This window comes from Carcharhinus amblyrhynchos, chromosome 31 (genome assembly GCF_965287045.1).
Source record: "Carcharhinus amblyrhynchos chromosome 31, sCarAmb.v2.hapA, whole genome shotgun sequence".
NCBI classification, from domain to species: domain Eukaryota; kingdom Metazoa; phylum Chordata; class Chondrichthyes; order Carcharhiniformes; family Carcharhinidae; genus Carcharhinus; species Carcharhinus amblyrhynchos.
The window spans coordinates 20,812,415-20,837,795 of record NC_137354.1 but is presented as its reverse complement, the minus strand read 5'-3'; the positions used below and the strand labels follow the sequence as shown (position 1 = coordinate 20,837,795).

The 25,381-nt window shown below is 41.2% G+C and overlaps 1 protein-coding gene across 3 annotated transcripts in view; it reads left to right on the top strand.

Moving 5' to 3' along the window:
* The window catches only part of bmpr1aa (bone morphogenetic protein receptor, type IAa), a 225,358-nt gene that overhangs the window by 119,357 nt on the left and 80,620 nt on the right, over nucleotides 1-25,381 (top strand). For all 3 annotated transcript variants that reach the window (XM_080215778.1, XM_080215777.1, XM_080215776.1), the window contains one exon: nucleotides 24,740-24,934. In XM_080215778.1, coding sequence (XP_080071904.1) covers nucleotides 24,874-24,934 — 61 coding nt within the window. In that variant the 5' untranslated portion in view covers nucleotides 24,740-24,873. The remainder of the gene's footprint in view (nucleotides 1-24,739; nucleotides 24,935-25,381) is intronic.

Here is a 25,381-nt window from a genome sequence, read left to right as displayed (position 1 = left end):
ACTCTGGTTATGGTGATAGGAAGATGTCAGATGTTTAGCCCATTGCCAATCTAAAAAGAGGAGAGGGATCAATCTAACAGTTACGGACCAGCCAGCCTAAAGTCTGTGTCAAGGAAACATTGATACATTAATCCAGTACAAAAATAATTAGCACTTAGAAAATTAGGGTTAATAAAGGAAATCCACTGCAGATTTGTTAAAGGCAAATAATGTTTGCCTTGATTGAACCTTTTGAAGTAATGGAGAGGGTTGATGAGGGTTGTGCAGTTGATGTGAATCTGGCAAATCTTCAAAAGAAATCTGATAAAGTACCACAAAATAGACTTGTTACCAGAATTAAAGCTCATGGGATAAAAAGGGCAGTTACTTGCATGAATCCAAAGTTGACTAAAGACAAACGCATAGAGCGTGGTAACATTTATTTCAGACTGGAAGAAAGTGTACAATGATGTCGGTACTGATACCACTGAATATGACTTACCTGTACTTGGATGCACAGGGCATGATTTTGAAGTTTGCAGGTGATGCAAAACTCAGAAATATAGTACATAATGAGGAGAACAGTGACAGATTTCAGAAGGATGTAAGCAGACTGGTAAAATGGACAAAGAATAGATAATATTTATTGCAGCAAGGTGATTCATTTTTGTCAGAAGAATCAGGAGCATTATAAACTAAGTGGTCCAATTTCAAAGGTGCTGCAGGAGATTTGGGGATACTAGGCAGATTTTTTACACAGTAGTGTGTGCCTAGAATGCGTTGCCGGGGGAGGTAGTGGAAGCGGATAACAGTAGTGACTTTTAAGGGGCGTCTTGACAAGTACATGAAAAGGATGGGAACAGAGGGACATGGTCCCTGGAAGGATAGGGGGTTTTAGTTAAGTTGAGCTGCATAGTTGGAGGGCCGAAGGGCCTATTCCTGTGCTGTAACTTTCTTTGTTCTTTGTGTACGTACACAATTCCTTGAAGGTGGCAGGGCAGGTTAAAGTGACTGTTTACAGACCAGTAGGCATACTTGGATCTTGGGTTTATAAACTGAACCACAGAGTTAAAAAGAAGGTTACATTAAACCCTTGTAAACCAGTTTGGCCCCTCTGGGATGTTATATTCAATTCTGGGCACCACACTTTAGGAGGGATATCACAAAGACGACACAGGCAAGATTTACTGGAATGGGACTAGGGGTGAGGGACTTTGTGAAGAGACCAGGGAAATCTGGGGTTGTTCTGCTCAGAGGAGTGGAAGTTAGGCAGAGAATTAATAAACAAAACGTTTCGAGATGTTCAAAATCTGGAACAGTTTGGACAAAGTAAGAAGCTGTTTCCAGTGGCAGTAACCAGAGGACACGCATTCAAGATAGTTGCAAAACTCATGAGGAAAAAATAGATTCATGCAGTCAATTCTGATGACTTTGAATATGTAAAGTTTATTAATCACGAGCAAGCTTATATTAACACTGCAACAAAGTTACTGTCAAAATCCCCTAGTCACCATGCTTCAGTCCCTGTTCAGGTGCACTGAGGGAGAATTTAGTCAACACACCTACCCTGCATATGTTTCAGACTGTGGGAGAAAACCAGAGCACAGAGAAAACCCTAGCAGACATGGGGAGTACGTGTAGACTCCTCACAAACAGTGGCCCAAGCTGGGAATCGAACCTGGGTCCCTGACTTTGTGAGGTAGCAGTGCTAGCCACTGTGCTGCCCCATTGTCTGCTAGGGTGGAGGAGACAGATTCAATGATAACTTTCTACAGGGAATTGGATAAAGATTAGTAAAGGGAAAAAAAATTCTGGGCCTTGGGTAAAGAGCAGGGGATTGAGACAGCTTTTCAGTGTGCCAGCAAAGGTATAATGAGCTAGATGACCTCTGTTTTTTGCTGTATTATGAAAAAGATATTTTTAAACTGATTTTGGTTGCTTGTGACATTTGTTCCATCTATTAAGTATGTCAGTTTCGCTTTTGGGCATCACCCACTGCCTTTGATTTATCACTCGACTTGTCTGCCAACTATCTCATCTTGGATAAGAAGAAATATTCTCCAATTAAGCATTGGGTAGATAACAATTTTGTAATAATCGTTATTGCCACTCGATTCGCTAGCCACAGACCATCTCTCTCCCTGCAACTGTAAGATCTTTTGCAAATTAGACATCGTGTTTTATGCTAAGGTGAGCTTCTAATCTCATATCCCCCTTCCCATCATCAGATGCACTTAGTTCCATTTCCATAACATCACCCATCTGCTCATTTTCTGCTAAAGCTCTCATCTATACTTCAGTCAATTATCCCAGAGCTGTCCTGGGCAACCTTGCACTCTGTCAGCTTGAGTTGACCCAAAGCTCTGCCTGTATTCAATCCAGCACCAAGTTCTGTTCATCCATCAACCCCTTTGTTATTTGATCTACATTGACTTCCAGTCCAGTAGCATCTTGATTTTTAAAATTAGCGTGTTTAATTCAAATCCCACTATAACTTTCCCTTCTCTATCTCTGTAACCAACTTCAGATGCCCATGCTCGTTCAATTCTGGGCTCTTGCGCATCCCTGATTTAATCATTCCACCATTGCTGTCCATGCATTCAGTTCCCTAATCCCCTAGTTCTGTAACTTACTCCCTATATCTTTCTATCTCTCCTCCATTTAAAACTTGCCTTTTTGGCCAAATCTTTGGTCATCTAACCTAATGTTTCATGTAGCTGGACTGAATCTTGACTGGTAATGCCCCTGTGAAAGGCAGTGGGATGTTAAAGGTTCTACATTAATACAGCTTGCCGTTACTGAACATAAACATAAATCTTTTAAAAACCTAAATATTATTTAAGGCCAAAAAACTTGATTTGCATTTGGAAATTCTGGTATGTGCTTCATGTTGTTATGAAAGGCATATTTTTTTCAAATCAGCAAATGTTTTTTGGTTGTGACATAATTATGGCTATGAATATAGGAACATTTTAAGTTATTTCTATAACTTTGAGCCTAATGTGTCAACTTCCAAACAAGCATCAACTTGATATCACAGGCAAGCCCAGACACCACTCAATATGAGTGCCACTGAAGCAAAGTCAGCACTGATATGTCTTTCATTCACAGGAACTTCTAATGCTGCAGTAATTAATTGCTTCCTGTCTAGTCACCTAAGTATATTGGCCCAGGTCCCAAGTCCTTGGAGGAGGAACTGAGTGACAAGAGATCATAGAAACCCTACAGTACAGAAAGAGGCCATTCGGCCCATTGAGTCTGCATGGACCACAGTCCCACCCAAGCCCTACCCCCATATCGCTACATATTTACCCACTAATCCACGCATCTCAGGACACGAATGACAATTTTAGCATGGCCAATCAACTTACCCCGCACATCTTTGGACTGTGGGAGGAAACCGGAGCATCCGGAGGAAACCACGCAGACACAAGGAGAATGTGCAAACTCCACACAGACAGGGACCCAAGTGGGGTATCTAACCCAGGTCCCTGGAGGTGCGAAGCAGCAGTGCTGACCACTGTGCTACCGTGCCATCCAAGGGAAAAAATGGATCCCAGATTCAATGTCCAGCAGCGCTACAATTGGTCTAGTTGGCCAACTCCTGAAGGATATAGTTCTCAGATTTGGCCTGTGGCAGTTGGTGTGGAACCAACAAGAGGGAAAAACCTAATAGAGCTTTCCCTCACCATCCTACTGATGCATTCAATTATGCATTAATCTGCGACAATGTTGGTAGGAGTTCTTGTGGAGATCAAGTCCTGTCTTCACTTTGAGGTTGTATGTGTGGCATTACAACCCTGCTAAATGGGATTGATTCAGAACAGATATAGCATCTCAAAACTGGGCATCCATGAGATGCTGAGGGCCATCAGCCGCAGAATTATATTCAACTATAATCTGTAATGTCATGATCTGGTGTATCCCCCACTCTGCCATTACCACCAGGTCAAGGGATCAACCCTGGTTCAATGAAGATAGTGAAAGGACATGCCAGGAGCAGCACCACACAAGCCTAAAAATACCTGGTGAAGCTATAACACAGGATAAGTTGCATGCCAAACAGTGGAAAACAGGATAAATAGACAGAGCTATGTGCCCCGACAACCAACAGATTAGATCTAATCTCTGCAATCCTGCCACATCCAGTCGTGAATGGTGTTGGACAATTAAATAACCAACAGGAGGAGGAGGCTCCACAAATATTCCCTACCTCAAAATAATGGGGAAGCCCAACACATCCATAAAAGGCTGAAGCGTTTGCAGCCATCTTCACCCAGAATTGCTGAGTGGCTGATGATGTAGCTTGGCTTTCTTGTTGGTTTTCCAGGATCACTGATGCCAGTTATCCATCAATTCAATCCAGAACACTTGATATCAAGAAGTGGCTGAAGGAACTAGATGCGGCAAAAGCTTTGGGCTTTAACAATAGCCCAGCAATAGTGCTAAAGATCTGTGCTGCAGAACTAGTCGTGCCCATAGCCAAACTGTTGCAGTGCAACTACAATATCAGCATCTACTCAGCAATGTGGAAAATTGCCCAGGTATATCCTTCCACAAAGAAGACAAATCCAATCCAGCTTCCTCTTGATCATCAGCAAACTGATGGACGATTCGTCAACAGCATTATCATGTCGCACTTGTATTGCAAATACCTGCTCACTGATGTTTAGTTCAGATTCTGCCTGGGCCACCGGTTGCAGACCTACTATAGCCTTGGCTCAAACATGGACAAGAGAGCTGAACTCGAGGTGAGATTAGAGTGTCTGTTCTTGATATCGAGGCAGCTTTTGATTGAGTGTGCCATCAAGGAGCAATAGCAAAATTGAAGTCAACTTGTTGAAATCATACCTAGCACAAAGGAAGATGATCTTCATTTCTTCATAAGGAAAGAAGTGGGGTTGATCACTACTGATGAGGCACAATGTTCAGTATTATTCACAACTCCACAGGTACTGAAGTAGTCCTTGCCTACATGCAGCAAGCCCTGAACAATATTCAGGTTAGGGCTGATAAATGGGAGGTAAAACTTGTGCCACACAAGTGTCAGGCTGTGACCATCGTACCAAAGGAAACCTAACCATCTCTCATGACATTTAGTAGTATTACCATCACAAAATCTACAAATATTACTGCTGAACTGCAAGAGCAGATTGAAGGCTGGGAATTCTGCACTGAGTAAACTCACCTCGTGACAGCCTAAAATCTGTCCATCATCTAAAGGTGCAAGTCAGGAGTGTGATAGAAAACTCTCCAATTATCTGGATCGGTGCTGTCCCAACAATGCTCAAGAAGCTTGACACCATCCAGAACAAAGCAGCCCGCTTGATTGGTATCCCATTCACGTACATTCACTCTCTACACAACTGACACACAGTGGCAGCAGTGTATATCATCTACACGATGCACTGCAGGAACTAGATTCACATTATCAAGTTAATTTAAATCGTCCTGCAAAATATGTCTTCCAGTGAAAGTATTGAAAATTTGTTGTTTGACACGTTCTTAATTTCTTTATCAAGTCAAATTTCTACTGCGAATGAGGCTTGACCAGTGAAATCTGTTGCTTTATTCAAATTCAACTCTTGTGATCAAACGGCCCAGATGTAGCTGCACCATCTTCCCCCTACTTGAATGCAATACCTGGTTGAGTGAAGTTGGAGCAATTTGAAAATGCAGCTAGTCAAAAGTACCTGACCATTATCATTTGAGGAGTGTTGCATTGTCATACAATGTGTAGAGGGCACCCTAGAATCATCGCTCCACGACTTAAAAAAACATGGGGGAATCATCACTGTAAAAAGTCTGACAACACCAGGTTTTAGTCCAACCTATTTATTTGATAATATACTCGCAAGCTTTCGGGTTAGCCCCTTCGTCAGGTGAATGGAGAGTTCTGGCCTCAGACAGAGCATATAAAGCACAGACAGTTTAGAGATTACTGATTAGAATGCGAATTCTTACACCTAACCTGCTGTTCAAGACCTGAAGTGGCTGATAATATGAGTGGAAGGAGCACTGATCACAGGTTAAAGAGATGTGTATTGTCTCCAGACAGTACAGTAAGTGAGGTTTTGCAAACCCAGGCAAGTCACGGGGGTTACAGATAGTGCGACATGAACCCAAGATCCCTGTTGAGACCGTCCTCATGTGTGCGGAACTTGGCTATCAGTCTCTGTTCAGCGACTTTGCGCTGTCGTGTGGCGTGAAGGCCGCCTTGGAGAATGCTTACCCGAAGGTCAGAAGCCTCTGACCTTCGGGTAAGCATTCTCCAAGGCGGCCTTCACGCCACACGACAGCGCAAAGTCGCTGAACAGAGACTGATAGCCAAGTTCCGCACACATGAGGACGGTCTCAACAGGGATCTTGGGTTCATGTCGCACTATCTGTAACCCCCGTGACTTGCCTGGGTTTGCAAAACCTCACTTACTGTACTGTCTGGAGACAATACACATCTCTTTAACCTGTGATCAGTGCTCCTTCCACTCATATTATCAGCCACTTCAGGTCTTGAACAGCAGGTTAGGTGTAAGAATTCGCATTCTAATCAGTAATCTCTAAACTGTCTGTGCTTTATATGCTCTGTCTGAGGCCAGAACTCTCCATTCACCTGACGAAGGGGCTAACCCGAAAGCTTGCGAGTATATTATCAAATAAATAGGTTGGACTAAAACCTGGTGTTGTCAGACTTTTTACTGTGTTTACACCAGTCCAACGCCGGCATACCCACATCAGGAATCATCACTGACAGGAATCAATTCTCTGGCCAAAGGAAGTGGATTTGCAGCTCACCTGATGTGCTGTGGAGAGTGATTACAAGCTTCATCCAAGCATTAACTTTCATCAGTGAATAAAATCTAAGCAGTGGATTAGTGTCATGATTTGCACTTGCATGACTAGTGGGAGAAAATAAACTTGCTGGTAATTGATAATTCAGATTGAAATACAAATGTTTTTGTGATACCTTATTCCATCTTGCAGAAGCAACAAGATGATGTGGATGATAGTCTTTACTGTTGCTGAATCATTTTGGCCAAAGTATGGCATTGAAAGACAGGGAAGTCATCTTAATAATTGACACCTGTGGGCTTTACATGGAGTGCTGGTATTTGCATGCGAGAGAACTGATATTTTTAGCACAGGCAAATGATCATGATCCAAGCAATGGACGTTGGTGACATGTAGCTATACAGCAGTTTGGTGTAAAATTTGGTTGCCATTTATGATGCTGATGTACCGTTGTTGTTGATGCCTTGGCTGGCATTCCACATATCCATTCTTCAGGAGGGAGAGCTGAAAGCAACATGTTGCCAACTGCTTTAAGCTTTGTAACAATGTTCCATTAACAGAGGAAATAGTGGCATTGGCTCCTATACAGGGACAAATAGTGAACCTCTTGAGCACCTAAGTTCTACATTGCAGCTGCTTATGGAAGTCCGTTTTGAATCTGTTGCCTGTACTAAGGAGGATGTGTGGTTTCTTGGTAATATACAGGAAAATGCTGCTGCTAGGGGAAGTGAGAAAGAGGCTTAAATATTAGAATGCAGTGAACATATGGAAGAGGAACTAGCCGCCACCATGACCATGGCATCCAATTATATGCAATTGCTGAGGAAGTGGCTGCTAATTAAGGCTGTTAGCTTGATGGAACTTTTCTCTGCACTAAATAGAACAAACTGCCAATTTTGTGGATGGATGTGCTATCACAGGAAATAAGCCAAAATCCTAGTATTAAACAAAATGATTGAAGTTTGAGTTGCACAACTTGTGCCCTACTTTAGTTTTTATCATATGTGTCTTTGATTGCTTTGATGTTTTATGGATTTTTTTAATATGCTGGTTCATGTAAAATTGCTTAATTTCCAAACGCAATCATTTTTTTCACGCAAAAGAGTTGGACTTCGGAATGTAGTCTGTATGTGTAAGCACAAGACAAAGCAGATGGAAAGAAAGACATGCATTTATATAGTGGTTGTCACAATCATCGTACCTCTCAAAGCATTTTATCGACTGTAAGGTGCTTCTTGAAGTGCAGTCACTTGCAGTATAAGAAAGATGGCAGCCAATTTATGCTCAGCAAACAAAATAAGCTGATAATTTGATTTGAGATTTTTTTGAGGGAAAAATATCAGTGAGGAGAAAGGGGTAATGCCTTGTTATAATCCCTGTAAAGACCAATAATTAACAAGAAATTCAGACTTCCAGTTAAAAACAGATTTCACATTTTAAGACAGTTACTTTAACAAAAGGCTAAAAGCTCCAATGACTAGACACTTGGTTAAAACAACATATATTTTAAATCACAAAATGGAATATCCCTTGTTTGCATAATTGAATAATTGCACTTGACAGATATGTATAGGGCAGAATGGTGGCACACTGGTTAGCACTGCTGTCTCACAGCACTAAGGACCCGGGTTCGATTCCTGGCTTTGTCACTGTCTGTGTGGAGTCTACACGTTCTCCCGGCGTCTGAGTGGGTTTCCCATGGGTGCTTCAGTTTCCCCAGACATGCTCGTGAGGTGTATTGGCCATGCTGAATTCTGTGTACCCGAACAGGCACCAGAGTATGGAGGCTAGGAGATTTTCACGGTAACTTCATTGCAGTGTTAATGTAACCCCACTTGTGACAATAATAGACTAAACATTGCACTGATCCTTACATTTTACCCAAAATTAAAGACCAGTCTCAAAACAACATCTTCTGTACCTCAGCATCGTAACATAATATTGCCATGCGAACTACATCCACCCAAGCAGGCAGATACGACCTCAGTTTAATTTTTCATCTGAAAGATGCTGTGTTTAACAGTGCAGAGTTTTTCCATTGTTGGCCTTGAGTATCAGCTTTAATTTTAGTGCTCAAACTCTGGAGTGGGTCTTGAACCCAGAATCTCATGATCCAGAAGTGAGTGTGTTGCTAACTGAGCGACAGCTGACAAGAGTATAAGCGTGAAGAAGCTAAGAGACAGGATGACAATCTTTTTAAATCTGTTTAGTCATGAAACTACACTTAGCGTAAATGGATTAAGTTTGTGACTCAAATGTGGATTGATATGTGCATTCTGAAATCCATGCTTATAATAAACAATGTATTAGAGCCAACTGTATTACATAATTACCTCAACATGTTGAGCCAACTATAATTTTGTAGGTATAGGAAATGGATTTTGTTGGAAAACACTAAAAAAAAATTCCCTTCTCCTCCCCAAGTAATGTAATTGATCACACATTTCTACTTCAAATCAATTAGGATCACTTTTTTCCGACTTTCAATTTTCTCCCTTCTGCTCCAGGAGGAAATGACTCATCTGGTTGGAAAGACACTGGCAACTGCAAACATTTGACTCATTACCATTCATGTTTGAATCTTAAAAATTGGTGCAGGTAGCCTATTTCTTCAGCAAAAATATCAGAGTGGGGCTTTATTCTGTTCTCAATCCTATTAATGGCCAATGGCCAAAGGCCAACAGTCAGTAGTGGGATTTTCTTCACCGTTTTACAAGAGCAGAGTGGCCAATAACGCAGGCTGGTGGGGGCGTATGATCTATTTATTCCTGCTGTATCTGAAATCGGCTATCTGGCACAGAGATAGCATAGATATTTCCGCCTTCACGCTTTGGGTGGCTCAGTATGACACCCAGCTTTTTATTAGATGGCTCAGTGGGTAAATTAAATGACAGGTCTGGAATTGCACATGATCTGTCTGAATATGCTAGCAATTTTATTCAGTAAAATAGTGAACCAAGATTTGGTAGGATAGGATCTTTAATATTTCACAAAAAGAGTTGATGTTATTGACTAAATTGGGAATAATTTAGACCTCAAATTACATTTAAACTCAATCTTAGCAGAATATTGGGCATGTTTCAAAGCTGTTTTGTCTCTCACTGCAGAATTACAAATGGAGCAAAGTCTAAGAACGCAACTGTAACATGAAAGAATTAACCTGAAATAATGTAGTTGTAAACCTTTTAATCAAACTATTTTGAGTAAAAACCTATTAATGCAAAATGATCATGTCATTGGCCTAACATTGGCATTGCAACCATCATTTCATTTGTGCTGTCATAACCAGCATTTAATCACATGGCCCAGTTTGAATTTTAATAAACTGAACAATGTGAAGACTGATTGCACATCTCCTAGTCGATATGCAATAGGCTCTTTCCCAAGGAACTCTGGCACATTATTGCCCCAACTTATTGGAAACTTGCTACTTAAGATGACTCCTTAAAGACTCTCATGCTACAATATTTGACTGTGATGAGGTTTCCCATATATTTAAAAGAAAGGTTCCAAATTGTGAATGTCCAAAATGCTTCATTATAGCATAGTACCATACAGTTTGATGTATTAGTTCAAGTCAGAGTTTGCGACAGTCCCCCAACTGTGGGTATTATTACCTGACCACAATGAAGTCTGTGAGCAAACAGAAAGGAGGCAATCTATCACCACCACCCATGGATAGAAATTACAATGTGCAGTATTGAATATCTTCAAACTAGGCATTGATTCACTTTCTGATTGAACTAGTGAACTTTTTTTTAAATGAGGTAAGATTCCATGTTTTCTTCTATCAATGAAGAGTTGAATTGTTATGGATGCCTGTATAAAACTGTAGTTTTCAAAAAGCAAGCTACAATCAGCTGTGGTCAACTTTAATATACTTAGCTATCAAAAGGTTTTTAAGCTGTTTGAATGAACAGCTTGGCTTGAACAATTAGCAGGACAAATTCACTGGGATATTGAAGCATCTTAGGTGACGGATGTTTTGATGCTCCTCTTAACCCATTTAAAAGGATATTTCAACACTCTTTTACAACACTGCACCAGTATCCCCTTCCAATACAATCATCGCTAGTTTCTTCAAAAATACAGGAAAAAGATAGATTGGAAAGTTAAAATTAATTTTTATGGAAACCAGTTTTGTCAAAGGGTGGGATGCAGCACAAAAGTTTAAACATTTATTACATTACCTTTCAGGATCTAAAGATAAATAAATCTCTTTCAGCTTCTCCCATTTTAGTTGGGGTTGGCACAATGCAGGTTGATCACCCCTTTCCAGCTCCTGTCAGCAGCCAAGAATTTTAAAGGAGATACACAAATAGAGAGACCCAACTATTTAACAATGCCAGGACGAGTGGAGAAATACTTTTTAAAAAGTATATGGAATGCTTGGATTTATGAATAGAGAAATAAGAGTACAAAAAGCTGGGAACTTGTTGTAAACCAAATAAAAAACACCGATGAAGCCCCTCTATTGTTTCCAGTTCTGGACACCACATTTCAGGAAGGATGTCAAGGCCTTTAGTTTAAAGCAGTTTAAAGGAGATTTATTGGATTGTGCCAGAATGAAAAATTTCAGTTTCAATGAGGGCATTAGAGAAATGAGTGTGGCCTTTAGAGCAGCGAAGGAAAATTTTGAAGATGTTGTTCAAAATATTAAACCGTTTTAGTACAATAAATAAGGAGAAATTGGTTAATTGGATAGCTCTTTGAAAGTACCTGCATGATGGGCTGCATTATTCTTTGAATCTAAGAAAGGGATATCCTAATAACTGTTTTGATTAAGAACATAAGAAATAGGAGCAGGAGTAGGCCATCTAGCCCTTCGAGCCTGCCCCGCCATTCAATAAGATCATGGCTGATCTGTCGTGGCTCAGTTCCACATTCCCGCCCTCTCCCCATAACCCTTAATCCCCTCGCTTATCAAAATCCCATCAACCCACTTCTTAAAAATATTTAGCGAGGCAGCGTCCACCACTTCAACGGGCAGAGAATTCCAGAGATTCACCACCCTTTGAGTGAAGAAGTTCCTCCTCGACTCCGTTCTAAACTGCCCCCCCTTTATCTTGAGGCTGTGCCCTCTAGTCCTACTGTCCTTTCTGAGCGGGAAGAGTCTCTCCACCTCTATCCTATCCATCCCATTCATCATCATATATGTCTCAATGAGATCTCCCCTCATTCTTCTAAACTCTAACGAGTACAAGCCTAGTTTATTCAGCCTCTCCTCATAGCTCAACCCCCTCAACTCCGGTATCAGCCTAGTAAACCTCCTCTGCACTCCCTCCAAGGCCAAAATATCCTTGCGTAAGTGCGGCGCCCAAAACTGCACGCAGTACTCCAGCTGCGGCCTTACCAATGCCCTATACAGCTGCAGCAAGACCTCCCTACTTTTATATTCAATCCCCCTTGCTGTGAAGGCCAGCATTCCATGAGCCTTCCTGACCACCTGCTGCACCTGCAGGATGTGTTTTTGCGACTCAAGCACAAGGACCCCGAGGTCCCTCTGCAGTGTCGCCTGCTGCAGTTTTTCGCCACGTAGGTAATAGTCCTTCCTACCATTATTCCTACCAAAGTGGACCACCTCGCACGCACTTGCCAACATTAAATCCCATTTGCCAGTCCCTGGCCCATTCGCCCAGCCTATCTAGATCCTTCTGCAGACTCTCCACACCCTCCGCGCAATTTGCCGCTCCACCAATCTTGGTGTCATCAGCAAATTTTGACACCATACACTCGGTTCCCTCCTCCAGATCATCTATATAAATGGTAAATAGCTGAGGCCCCAGCACCGACCCCTGGGGCACTCCACTAGTCACCAACCGCCAATCCGAATAGCACCCATTGACCCCCACTCTCTGCCTCCTATTTGACCACCAATCCTCTATCCATGCTAACACCCTACCCCCAACTCCATGCCCCCTTACCTTCTGCAATAACCTCTTGTGAGGTACCTTGTCAAACGCCTTCTGAAAATCAAGAAACACCAGCTCTCCTCTATCCACTGCCCTAGACACATCCTCATAGAACTCCAATAAATTCGTCAGACAGGACTTCCCCTTAACGAAACTGTGCTGCGTCTGCTCTATCAAGCAATTCCCCTCAAGATGCCTCGTTATTTCCTCCTTGATGACGGATTCTAACTTTTTGCCTACAACAGACGTTAAACTAACCGGCCTATAATTCCCTGCCTTTTGCCTGCCACCCTTCTTAAACAACGGCGTAACATTGGCCGTTTTCCAATCTTCCGGCACTTCCCGGAATCCAGCGACGTTTGGAAAATAACCACCAAGGCATCCACTATCACCTCCGCCATTTCTTTCAGAACCCTCGGGTGCATTCCATCCGGTCCTGGGGATTTGTCCACAATCAGTCCCTCCAGTCTGTCGAGCAGAACTGCCCGTGGTGGGATTCTTATTAATATTCCCGATATATTCCATTTCCACCCAAAGCACTTAATGGTGTGTTTAATACTTTTCCTATTGCTGAAAAAAGACACGTTGCTGAAGCTTTTATCTTGCACATTTTAAGACAAACGCAGGATTGTCAAATTTCAAATTACCACAGCAATTTATATTGTAAGTGAAAAGGCTGTTGATTAGTTGTACAGTTGATTCTAATTGGCCAAGGCATTGCCTGGCAAAAGCAACCAGGAACTATAGGCTCACCCCTACTTCTCGGCCTTTTAAAAAATGGCCAGACTTAAATATAGATTCATAATGAGGGACCAGCAAGCTTAAATGAGCAATGTTACAAGCTTGACTGATTATCTTAAATTTGTTATTATTGTAGCAGTTAGCACACTCAGGATTGTTCAGCAAGTGTTGCTGCTGTTTCAACTGCATATGTATATCACAAGACAAAGGGAAAATACTGAGGATATTGGAACTTTAAAGTATAAATAAAAATTGCTGGAAATGCTTAGCTGCTTTCCACTGCCTCCTTTCCCAAGTCCATAGCCCCACCACTCCTTCCAGGTGAGTAGTTATTTACTTGTATTCCCTTCAATTTATTAAACAGTATTTGTTTCTCTCAGCCTCCTCTACATTGGGGAGGATCAAATGCAGATTGGATTATTGCTTAGCTGAACAATTCAGTTCAATCCATAAGTATGATCCTAAACTTCCATTAGATACCATTTTAGTTCCTGTGCCCTTTCTGTCCTTTGTCTCCTGTACTGTTCCAATGAAGCCCAGTGCAAGCTTGAGAAACAGCAAATCTTTTGATTAGGTATTTCACAAACTCTGTACACAACATTGAGTTCTGTACTTAATTGGCCACTGCTATCATAATATCATCATAGCCAGTGCTGCCATTTTCTCCGGACAGTAGGCACTGGTACCATGTTTCTAGATCCATTTTTGTTTGTTTACTTATCTTATCACCACTCCCTTTTGCCTTGCACCATTATCCCCTATAACATTTAATCCCATCCCATCACAGACCTTTCCTTTTGTTCTTTGTTCACCCACCACCCTCTCCCTGTGTCTGTATATACATGTTACAGTGGCAACGGGTTTTTCCAGTTCTGAGGAAAGATACTGATCCAAAAGTATCAAATATTATTTTTTTTGCCACAGATGCTACATGACCTGAGCATTGGTAGCATTTTCTGTTTATAGTTCTGTTACAATTATTCTGCAGAAGTGAATCTGATTACAGAATCAGATTATTCTAAACATGATGTGGAAATGCCAGTGTTGGACTAGGGTAAGCACAGTAAGAAGTCTCTCAACACCAGGTTAAAGTCCAACAGGTTTATTAGGTAGCACAAGCTCTTGGAATGTTGCTCCTTCCTCAGGTGAGTGAAGAGTTTGTTCATAAACAAACCCTGTAAACCCAGGTTTACCAAATAAACCTGTTGGACTTTAACCTGGTGTTGTGAGACTTGTTACTATTCTGAACATAGCAGTGCTTGTGGCTTTTTCATTACTTGTTTGTCTAGACCATACCTGACATTGAAAAAAATTATGTATTTGTCAAATGTTACCTGCATTTTGTCACAAAGTCTTGATCACAACTATTGTGTATGTTATGGTATAAATGCACCAGTCACTTATACTGTATTGTGCAGCTATGTTTTGTGGATTCATTTATTGCTTCTCAGTACATGGATAGGAAGCTTGAGAACGTCAGAGGGTTCTGTTCCGGGCCGAAGTGAAACTGAGGCTGGATCACACTTTCCTTAAAGCAATGGCATGTTTCTATCCCCATATGGAATAGTAGCATGTCATTACTTTAAGATTTATTACAACAACAACTCCATTTTGAGGGCTGTAATTCGGATTTGCCGTGAGCTGCTATTGTAATTGAAAGCCCAAATAACACTTTATGTATAGCATTTTCTTGCTGAACTATACCATTAGAATCATGGGAACCCTATAGTGCAGAAAGAGGCCATTTGGCCCATCAGATTTGCACCAACTTGCTGAAAGGACATCCCATCCTGGCCCTTCCCTTCTCCCTATCCCCATAACCCTGTGTATTACCATGGGTAATCCACCTAACCTGCACTGTAGCAATACTATTCTACACATCTTTTGACACTTAAAGGGTAATTTAGCATGGCCAATCTATTTAACCTGCATATTTTTGTTTTACAATTCACAACTACAGAAAGGAAGAGAATAATTGTGCACACGGGTATCTTGCATGCAGAAACAAAAATGGGCAACAGATTGACCTGGGTTATAGGAATTTGGAGTGCTCTGTTTCATGATAGGAGTCTGACTGGGTCAGCACAACCATATCGGTCATCCTTCTGGAAATGGTCCAGCACCCTGGACTGAACTGGCTGATATGGGAATCTGTCACTGCCTTGATTGAGGCACTGACTTTGTTCTCCCTTCTTTGGGATTTTGTTGGTTGTTCCTTGCAGTAAGGAAGCCTTTTTGTTTCCTCATTATCTACGAATCATGGATGTGTGAAAACTAGGCCACAGGTCATGGGTTAGTTCTCCTTGTGAAAATAAGATGTGACATGAACCTCCCCACTACGCTACTAATTTGTTCTCTTCATGAATGCTGTTCAGAGCTGCAATTAAAATAAAATACATGAAGACCCCAAAGAACAGACAAATCAAGTTATTAATGGTGGAAATGGCCACTGATGGTAATTGCAGCACATCCTTTAACAAATACCTTAGACATGTTTAGCCATTCAAGGATAATAGTGCCAGGCTGACAGGGGTTAGTAGGTCAAGCCCACAGAAACAAGAGGCCAAAGAAAGGCAACTGCAGATTTCTATTCATCTTATCACAAATCCGCTTTGTGCTGCATTAACTGTTTAATTACAGACATTGTTTCAGTACTGCTGTAGCATCCAATTATGTTTCCTTCATACCTTTGTTTAAAATTACTGCAGAGACGCAGTATGTATTCAAGACACACCACAATCCCCACGATCCATGTTATCATGATTGCAAAACCTGAACGAAACAGGATTATCCATTGCACAGAGGATTATTTAGCATGTGTCAAAATGATAAGGGTTTGGAATATTTGTTGATCCTTTGGGAGGATGGAAGCTATCCATACTGATCAGTACGTGTGGCAGGGATTTAGTTTAAAGTTTGGAGTATAAAATCTGCTTTCTCCTTCCACATTATGAATTAGTGCTCCATTTTAAAAACTGATGCAAAATTGTGCACTGAAGGGTGTGTAGCCTTATGTCGAGACTTGAATCTGGTTAATTACTGTTTGGTTCTTAGGACTCCAGTTGTCTGTCGGCTTTCAGTTTACAGACAGTTTCATCACACGCACACAATCAGCTTAGTGAAAATCAAGGGGTGAACTGAGTTGGTTGCTTTCCCTCTTTTTTCAGAATCCTAAAAACAAACATTGCTGATAATATTTCTCAACATGTACACACAGCTTACCAATAAATCTTATGTTTGAGTCAGGACTCCACTCACCTGTGTTTTAGACCACTATCTGCATACCTTGGACAGCAAGGATAAATAAATCTCATACTCTTCACAGAGATGAAGACTTGAGTACAAATATCCCACTGGGACTCAGCTGTAAATGTTTTAAACTGGACTGCCTGAGGTGAGTAGAAAATGGCAGTTATGACCCTTTTTACCAAGAGAATTTGAAAATACATATGTAGCGTTTTACTTTACACCTCAGTGGCCCAATCACTGTTGAGTTCTGGTCACCTCACTATAAGAAGGATGTGGAAGCATTGGAGAGAGTGCAGAAGAGATTTACCAGGGTGCTGCCCGGTTTGGAGGGTAGGTCTTATGAGGAAAGGTTGGGAGCTGGGGCTCCTCTTTGGAGCAGAGGAGGATGAGAGACGACTTAATAGACATTCATAAGATGATGAGAGGGTTTGATAGAGTGGACGTGCAGAGACTATTTCCTCGGGTGGATGTAGCTGTTATTAGGGGGCATAACTAAAAGGTTCATGGTGGAAGATTTAGGAGGGATTCTTTACTCAGAGTGGTTGGGTGTGGAATAAATTGCCTGCTGTGATAGTGGAGTCAGACACTTTAGGAACTTTCAAGCAGTTATTGGATAGGCGCAAGGAGCACACCGGAATGGTAGGGAGGGGATAGCTTGGACGTAGCTCGGCTCAACATTGAGGGCCGAAGGACCTGTGCTGTGCTGTAATGCTGTTCTATCACCATAAACAAACTCAAAAGCAAAATGCCACCGATGCTGAAAACATGAAACAAAAACCAGGAACTGCTGGAAACACTCAGCATTAGACTTAATCTGTAAAGAGGAAAAATAAAGTTAACTTTTGAGTTCCATCTCTTTTCCTCTTATTGTCAAGTAATCAATTTTAGCATCCATACGTTTGAACAAGTAAGCATTAGTTTAGCTGTTTATTTCATTACAGATGATATGGCCAAGCTTGATCTTGATGCAGCCTTTCAGTATCCACACATGCATGCTTCTTGAGGGATAGATGGATGGTAATGGAGACAGTGATTTTTTTTCTCCCCAGGTTAGGAATATTAAGCTCAATTTTACCCCAGTTGAGCCCAAGTTGACTTGGTATGAACTAGGGATTTCATGAATGTGTTGTCTCTTTTGAAATCCACACCCATATCTCTTGTATCTCCATATTGAATCTCTGCACACAGGTTTTTACTCCTGACACAGCAATGACACAGTAAGAAGTCTGACAACACCAGGTTTAAGTCCAACCAATTTATTTGATAGCTATCAGCAGTGATGCAGCCAGACAGAAATTACATCCCCTGACTGTGCATTAGTCCTACTTTTCCTCTTTAGCCTTTAACACAGTTGAGAACCATTTTCATCCATCATCGTTCCTCCTTTCCCTGGCTTGCTTCCACTCTGGTGACTACTGCCTCTTAGCACCATTTGTGAAATGTATGATAGCTAGCATGTATTAGGATTTGTTTTGAGCATTATAATAGCACTAATTCATAACTTGGAAATTGCAGGGAAGGGCGAGGGGCCTTGCATTAATATAGACCCTGTTATGACCCCAGGAAATTCCAATGCACTTTGATCACTTTCAAAAGTAGAACTTCACAGTTGTAGGAACTGTGACAGCCAATTTACACACAGCAATGCCACACAAACAGCAATATGACAATGACCAGGTTACTTTTTTTTAGTAATGTTGATGGAAAATATTGGCCCGTGTAATCTGGCACAACTTCTTTTCAATAGTCTCCTGGGATTTTATTTTACAACCATTTGATGAGACAGATTGGGCCTCAGTTAAGCATCACACATGAACAATGGTGCATGAACACTTGTGGGCCTAGATTTTGTGCTCAAGTCTTTGGAGTAAGACTTGAACCCACAACCCTTCTTCCATAGAGGTGAGAGCGTTACCCTTAAACTGTGGAGTAGTTAATCTGGATGTGCATGACTGTGAACACATTAGGAAATGAAGGCAAAGCAAGATGAGATGCATTACCTAATAAAAGCAAATTACTGCCGCTGCTGGAATCTGAGACCAAAAGAGAAAATGCTGGAAAATCTCAGCATGTCTGGCAGCATCTGTAAGGAGAGAAAAGAGCTGACATTTTGAGTCCAGATGACTCTTTGTGAAAGCTAAAAGGCATAGCCTATGAAGAAAGGCAAAGGAACTGACATCAAATAAAGCAAGACAGCCTAGAAACTGAAAGGCAGAAGAAAATATGGGATTGGATTTTCAGTAGATGGGGCTAAAAGTTAGCCCTGCAAACCAATGTGCTGGTTTCCTGGCTCCATCCCACCTCTGGATCTTTTGTACGGAGCTGGGATCAGTGATGAGCAGGATACCCAGCCAGTCATACTGATTAAGATTCGAATTAAAGCCAATCAAAGGAGGCCATATTTCAGTTGACTTCAAGACTCACACAAGTGGCAGGGATCAATTTAGGTGACTGGCGATAGGCCCTTGACTGGTTGGGTGCCAGCAGTCATGGCAGGCCTAAAAGCCACAAGCTGTCCTATTAAGGAGCTTTCCCCACCCAGTCAATGTTGGTTTGGCTGCTTCCATGTTGTATCTTACTCTACACCCGTTGCAGTTTGCTGTTCTTTTCAGGTTGGAAATTCCCTCATCAGTTTGTCTTTTGGTACCAGCTTGCTGACCTTAATTAGATGGTAACCCTGCATCTTTGTCTTAATTGGCCATTCCAAAGAAAATTGCAGGTGAATGTCCCCTTATACAGGCTCAGGTGAGATGCTCTGGAGTGTGGTGATTTCTTGCAAGCTGTGCCCAGCATACCCTCTAATTCTATTTTTTTACTCTTGTTCTATGCTTCTAAAACTTCATTCTAACTCTTATAAACTCTCTTAACAATGCACTACATTCTGCATCCACTCCTTTCCTTCTCTATATACAGTATGCTTTGTTTAACATGCAAGAAACAATACTTTTCACTGTATAATAATATATGTGACAAATCAAATCAAGACCCAGAAACAATCCTAACCTCTGCATTCCCTCCAGGAAAGAAAGTCAGCGTAAATCTTTGAAAGACTATTTGTATTATTACAAAATGTATTTTTAACAAGAAAAAAAACTTATAAAAGTTCTAGACCAGCACCTCTGAAGTGTGTGCTCAAAACAAATTTAAAAGCTGCAGAGAAATATTTTGGAGGGCAGTTAAAGGAAACAAAAACTAGTGAGACCTAGGATTTATTCAAGGTCTCTGGAGAATGATGTCATGTTTGCTGTTAGATATAGGAATCCAGGCAATTTTTGACTATTTAATTATGGAAAGTGTTTAAATTGTAATAATCATTTAAATGTTAGGTTTTCCTCTGAAGGTGTTTTGAGGGCAGTGTGCTGCCAATGCAGATTGAAGCTTCTCCCTTTAAGGGAGTTGTATAAATGCAGCAGATAATTCTCCATAGTTTAACATTATTACTGATTCTGCTGTTCACAAATTATATGGTAGATAATCGACGGAGTCAAGCTTCCTGAAAATGATTTTATGTTTTAGAAGCTGATAAATGATTTCAACAGATGACAACAAAAGTTAAATTCAATTCCAAAAAAAATTGCCCAAAGTTATAGGGTAGAATCATTGTTCAATTTGAAATTTTCTTGATTTTGGTCGTTGTATCGAATGCTAGAGTTACAATGTGCTCAGTGCAATGATGAAGCAAGTGTCATGATTTGCATACGAGCCAAAACCCTTTTTAGGCTGGCAGGGACGAGTTCGTGGAGACTCGGGAGCATTAATAGAGGTGTTAAATTATGAAAGAGTGGAATAGAATAGATGTGAGCGCATTGTTTCCAAAAATTAAATATAAAAGATGTAGAATACAGGACAGGAAAAATATTTCTGAAGATGATTATGATGCTGTGATTCATTACAGAATTGATGATTGAAATTGAGATGACATCAGTATTTAAGAATAGGTTAGAAAGCAGTTGGAGAAAAAGGAGTGAAGGGAATAATACAGGCACGTGGGATTAATTGTACAGCTAACGGAGGGGTAGATGCCATCATGGAGTAATTGGGTAGACGGAAGAGCTGTGGTAGTATTTTTGTACAAATATAAACATCTTACCCCACTGGTGAGTTATTTAATTTATTCTACAGTACAGCTTGAAAGAGTTTTCGTGGTCTTGATTCAGCGAATCTTTGTTAAAGTTTATTTAATACTGCAATGAAGTTACTATGAAAATTTCTAGTCGCCACATCCGGCATTTGTTCAGGTACACTGAGGCAGAATTTAGCATGGCCAATGCACCTAATCAGCACATCTTTCAGACTGTGGGAGGAAACCAGAGCACCAGGAGGAAGCCCACACAGACATGGGAGAATGTACAGACAGTGACCCAAGCTGGGAATTGAACCCGGGTCCCTGGAACTCTGAGGCAACAGTGCTAACCACTGTGCCACCGTGCTGTCCTTTGCAGACTGTGGTATGTCAATTCAGAGAGCTAATGATCTTGTGGCACACTCCACCCTCAATTAATTTTATGTTTTATTTAATTCAAAAGGTGACAACCTGGTTGGGAGACTTCAGAATCTTTCTCTAAAGAACCATCTAGGAGGTCAGAGCCTGTAACTACATTGTGACAATTGACCATGCAAAATTGAATGGGATATGCTGATACAGCAAGTCACAATGGTAAATGTGAACAAAAACATGTCAACATTGATAACAAAAGCTGTAGTTTTTGGATGGGAGGCTCATGCCCTACATTCTTTTCATTACACTCTGTTTTGGAACACTTTTCTCTGCGAAAGCTGCGTATACATACAAGTTGCTCTCATTCCAGTGGAATTATTTAGTTTTATTGCCAGAGATAATCTAGAGGTTATAATTATTCCCGATTATTATGAAAAGCATCACTAACATATAGTTAGTGATGAGATCATTCTCTAGTAAGAACTAAATATCAAACTTATTCGAATGGTGCAAATGATTTTATAATGTGCACTTCATAAAGGACATCACATGTAACTTTCCCCAGGAAGGAAGGGGACAAATATTGGGAGCGTTTGTAACCTTTCCTCGCCTCCCTCCTCTTCCTTCCTCGCCTCCCTCCTCTTCCTTCCTCGCCTCCCTCCTCTTCCTTCCTCGCCTCCCTCCTCTTCCTTCCTCGCCTCCCTCCTCTTCCTTCCTCGCCTCCCTCCTCTTCCTTCCTCGCCTCCCTCCTCTTCCTTCCTCGCCTCCCTCCTCTTCCTTCCTCGCCTCCCTCCTCTTCCTTCCTCGCCTCCCTCCTCTTCCTTCCTCGCCTCCCTCCTCTTCCTTCCTCGCCTCCCTCCTCTTCCTTCCTCGCCTCCCTCCTCTTCCTTCCTCGCCTCCCTCCTCTTCCTTCCTCGCCTCCCTCCTCTTCCTTCCTCGCCTCCCTCCTCTTCCTTCCTCGCCTCCCTCCTCTTCCTTCCTTTCTCCAAAAATGAGTATATCCCCTCAGGGCCAACCAAGGTTTTGATGGTACTTGGAAAAGTGATGAAAAGGAATCTAAGGGGACAAAAAATACATAGTTAATTAAAAAAATAAGTCACATAAGTAGCAATGCCAGGACACAGTAGTTCTTAATCTCATGCAGATTCTCAGTGTTGTTCCAATTATTTGTGCAGGACCATTGGGTACTAGCTCTTGTTCGGATTAATTATGGAACACTATGCTCTTACCACGTAAGTTTTATCTGCATCCTTGAATGAGGGCAAGTTGATTTATAGCCATAGAATTAGTTGTATTGCTATTAGCTCCAGATGCAAGAAATTGAATTGCTTCCACACTAATACAAAATCAAACTACTGTAGACGCTGGAAATCTGACATAAAAATAGAAGATGCTGGATGCAATATATACAATTCGGAAAGGGATGTGGAGCAAAGAGACCTAGGGATATATGTGTACAAATCATTTAAGGTGATGAGGAAATTTGAGAAAGTAGTTAAAGCATATACTGCATTCTGGACTTTGAATAGGGAAGTAGAGTGCAAAATAAAGGAAGTTATGATAAACCTGTATAAAACATTGTATGACCTTATCTCAGTCTTAACCCATCCCCCAACCCCTTGTGCTACAGCTTTGAGCTCTTGTTCTAGAAAGGAGAATATTTGGTTAACGTTTACTTTATTGATCCTGTTGAATATTTTATGTATGTCAATCAAATCCCCCCTCATTCTTCTGTACTGTAACAAGTACAAGCCCAAGCTGCTCGTCCACTCTTCATACAACAGCCATTTCAAACCTGAACCTTTTCTGAATCACCTCCAGGGCCATCACGTCTTTCTCAAAGAAGATGACCAAAACTGAACACAATATTCCAAGTGGGTCTCACCAGTGCCGTATACAATTGTAACAATATTTCTCTACTTTTACTTCTCTACCAGTAGAGAAATAAATGCTAAGATTCCATTTGCCTTCCTTATAACATTTTGCACCTCCATATCCACTTTGAGACTCATGCACAAGGACACCCAGATCCCTCTGCACAGACACCTTTAGAATTTGTTTCCCATTTAAATAGTATTTTGCCCTTTTATTTGTCCAGCCAAACTGGATAACCATGCATTTATCCACATTAAAATCCGTCTGCCAGATTCTGGCCCATGCCCCTAGCCTGTCAATATCCATTTGTAAACTTTTTATGTCCTCTTCACTGCCTGCTTTCCCACCTATCTGTGTTGTCAGCCAATTTTGCTATGCTACACCCTATTCCTGCTTGTAGATCATTGGTGTAAATTATAAATAGTTGTGGTCCGAGAACTGAACCCTGTGAGGCCCCAATAGTTACAGATCACCAACTGAAGGAGGACCCATTTATCCCAACCCTCTACTTTCTATCAGTCAGTCAATCTCAATCCAAGCCACTATTCTACCTTTGGGATTTAATTTGAAAGCATTAACGAGGGTGCAGAAAAGATTCATATGATTGGTTCTAAAGATGAAGAACTTCAGTTCTGTAGATAAATTGGAGAAGCTGGAGAGGATATTTGTTAGAGGTATTAAAACTCATGAAGGGTCTGTGCACTGTAGATAGAAACTTAATGTTGGAAAGATCAAGAACCAAAGGGCACAGGTAGAAGGTGATTTGCAAAAGAAGCAATGGCAAAATGTGGAAAAACTTCTTTATGCAGAGTGGTTAGGAACCGGAATGTACTACCTGTGAGAAAGTGGTAGAGATCGATTCAATTGTGGCCTTTAAAAAGCAATTGAATTAGTATCTGGAAAGGAAATTTTTCAGGGCTGCAGAGATAATGGGAGTGGAACTAGGTGAGTTTCTTTTTCAGAGATCCAGCACAGACACAATGGGCCAAAGAGCCTCCTGTGCTGTAACTATTCTATGATTCTAAATATTCAGCAAGTCGGACGGCATCTGTAGAGCGAAAAAGCGCACTGACGTTTCAGATCTGTGACCTTTCATCAGACCCGAAACTGTTTTTTTCTCTTTCCAAAACCTGCCTGATGTGAGCATTGCCAGAATTTCTGTTCTTGATGGAACAAAAAAGTTTCATTGGTGCTTCAAGAAAATGGCAGAGCAAATTGAGGCGTGCTGAGAATGAGGTGTTATATGGCTGCAATGAATTCAAAATTAATTGCATATCTGAGAATCTTTTCAGCATCTAGTTGAATCCCTTTCTGAAATTAAAAATTGTAGATTTTTTTCTGCAGGCACAGTAGCACAGTGATTAGCATTGCTGCTTAACAACTCCAGGGACCTGGGTTTGATTCTCAGCTTGGGTCACCGTCTGTGAAGAGTTTGCATATTCCTCTCGTGTCTGCGTGGGTTTCCTCCGGGTGTTCCAGTTTCCTTCCACAGTCCAAAGATGTGCAGGTTAGGTTGATTAGCCATGCTAAAAATTGCCCCTTAGAGTCCTGCGATGCGTAGGTTAGAGGGATTCGCTGGTAAATATGTAAGGATATGGGGGTAGGGCCTGGGTGGGATTGTGGTCGGTGCAGACTCGATGGGTCAAATGCCTCTTTATGCACTGTAGGGTTTCTATGATTCTAGGTGATTAACATTTGTCAATTTTGTTTGGTTGTAATTGCTTTTCATCCCATTCTTTGACCTTTCTTCTTTCAGGGTAGCCAATCACGGAACCAAGTAATAGCAGCCATCATCTTCCTGTAGTCCTTTCTTCTCCTGACCCCAAACCCAAGACATATACGGTCACACATCTAATTGGAGTGGCTCAGTGAGCTAGAACATCAACAGGAATGAGTGTTCACAGAGCGGGTGTTCTTGGGGTATACCTACTACTGATTCTGCAAATTCAAGGTAAGCTCAATTTTTCTTCCCCTTGATCCTAGTTTTTCAATGCGTTACCATTGGCAGCATGCCTCCAAGTGTGGTTCCGAAGCTCTGCAATTCTCTCCCTGAACCTATCATAATTTCTACCTCTCTCTCTCCTCCTCTAAACGTTCTTTGAAGAAGCCTTTGGTTATCTGTCGCACTATCTCCTTATGTTGTCTGTGTCAAATTTTGTACGAATGGCCTTGGGTCATTTTACTACATTAAAAGGTGCGATATAGATGTAAGTTATTGTTTTAAATTTTCGTTTTTGAAATTTAAGGTTGTGTTGCGAAAAGTAGGGAGTGAAATTTTTTTTCCTCTGCAAAAAAGTGAATTTTTAGAATGTGCATTATTTTCGCTGTTCTGTTTTCACTCTTGTCTCCACTGTATAAAGTTTTTGACTGGGAGGGGTGGGACTGCTGCATGAGAGAG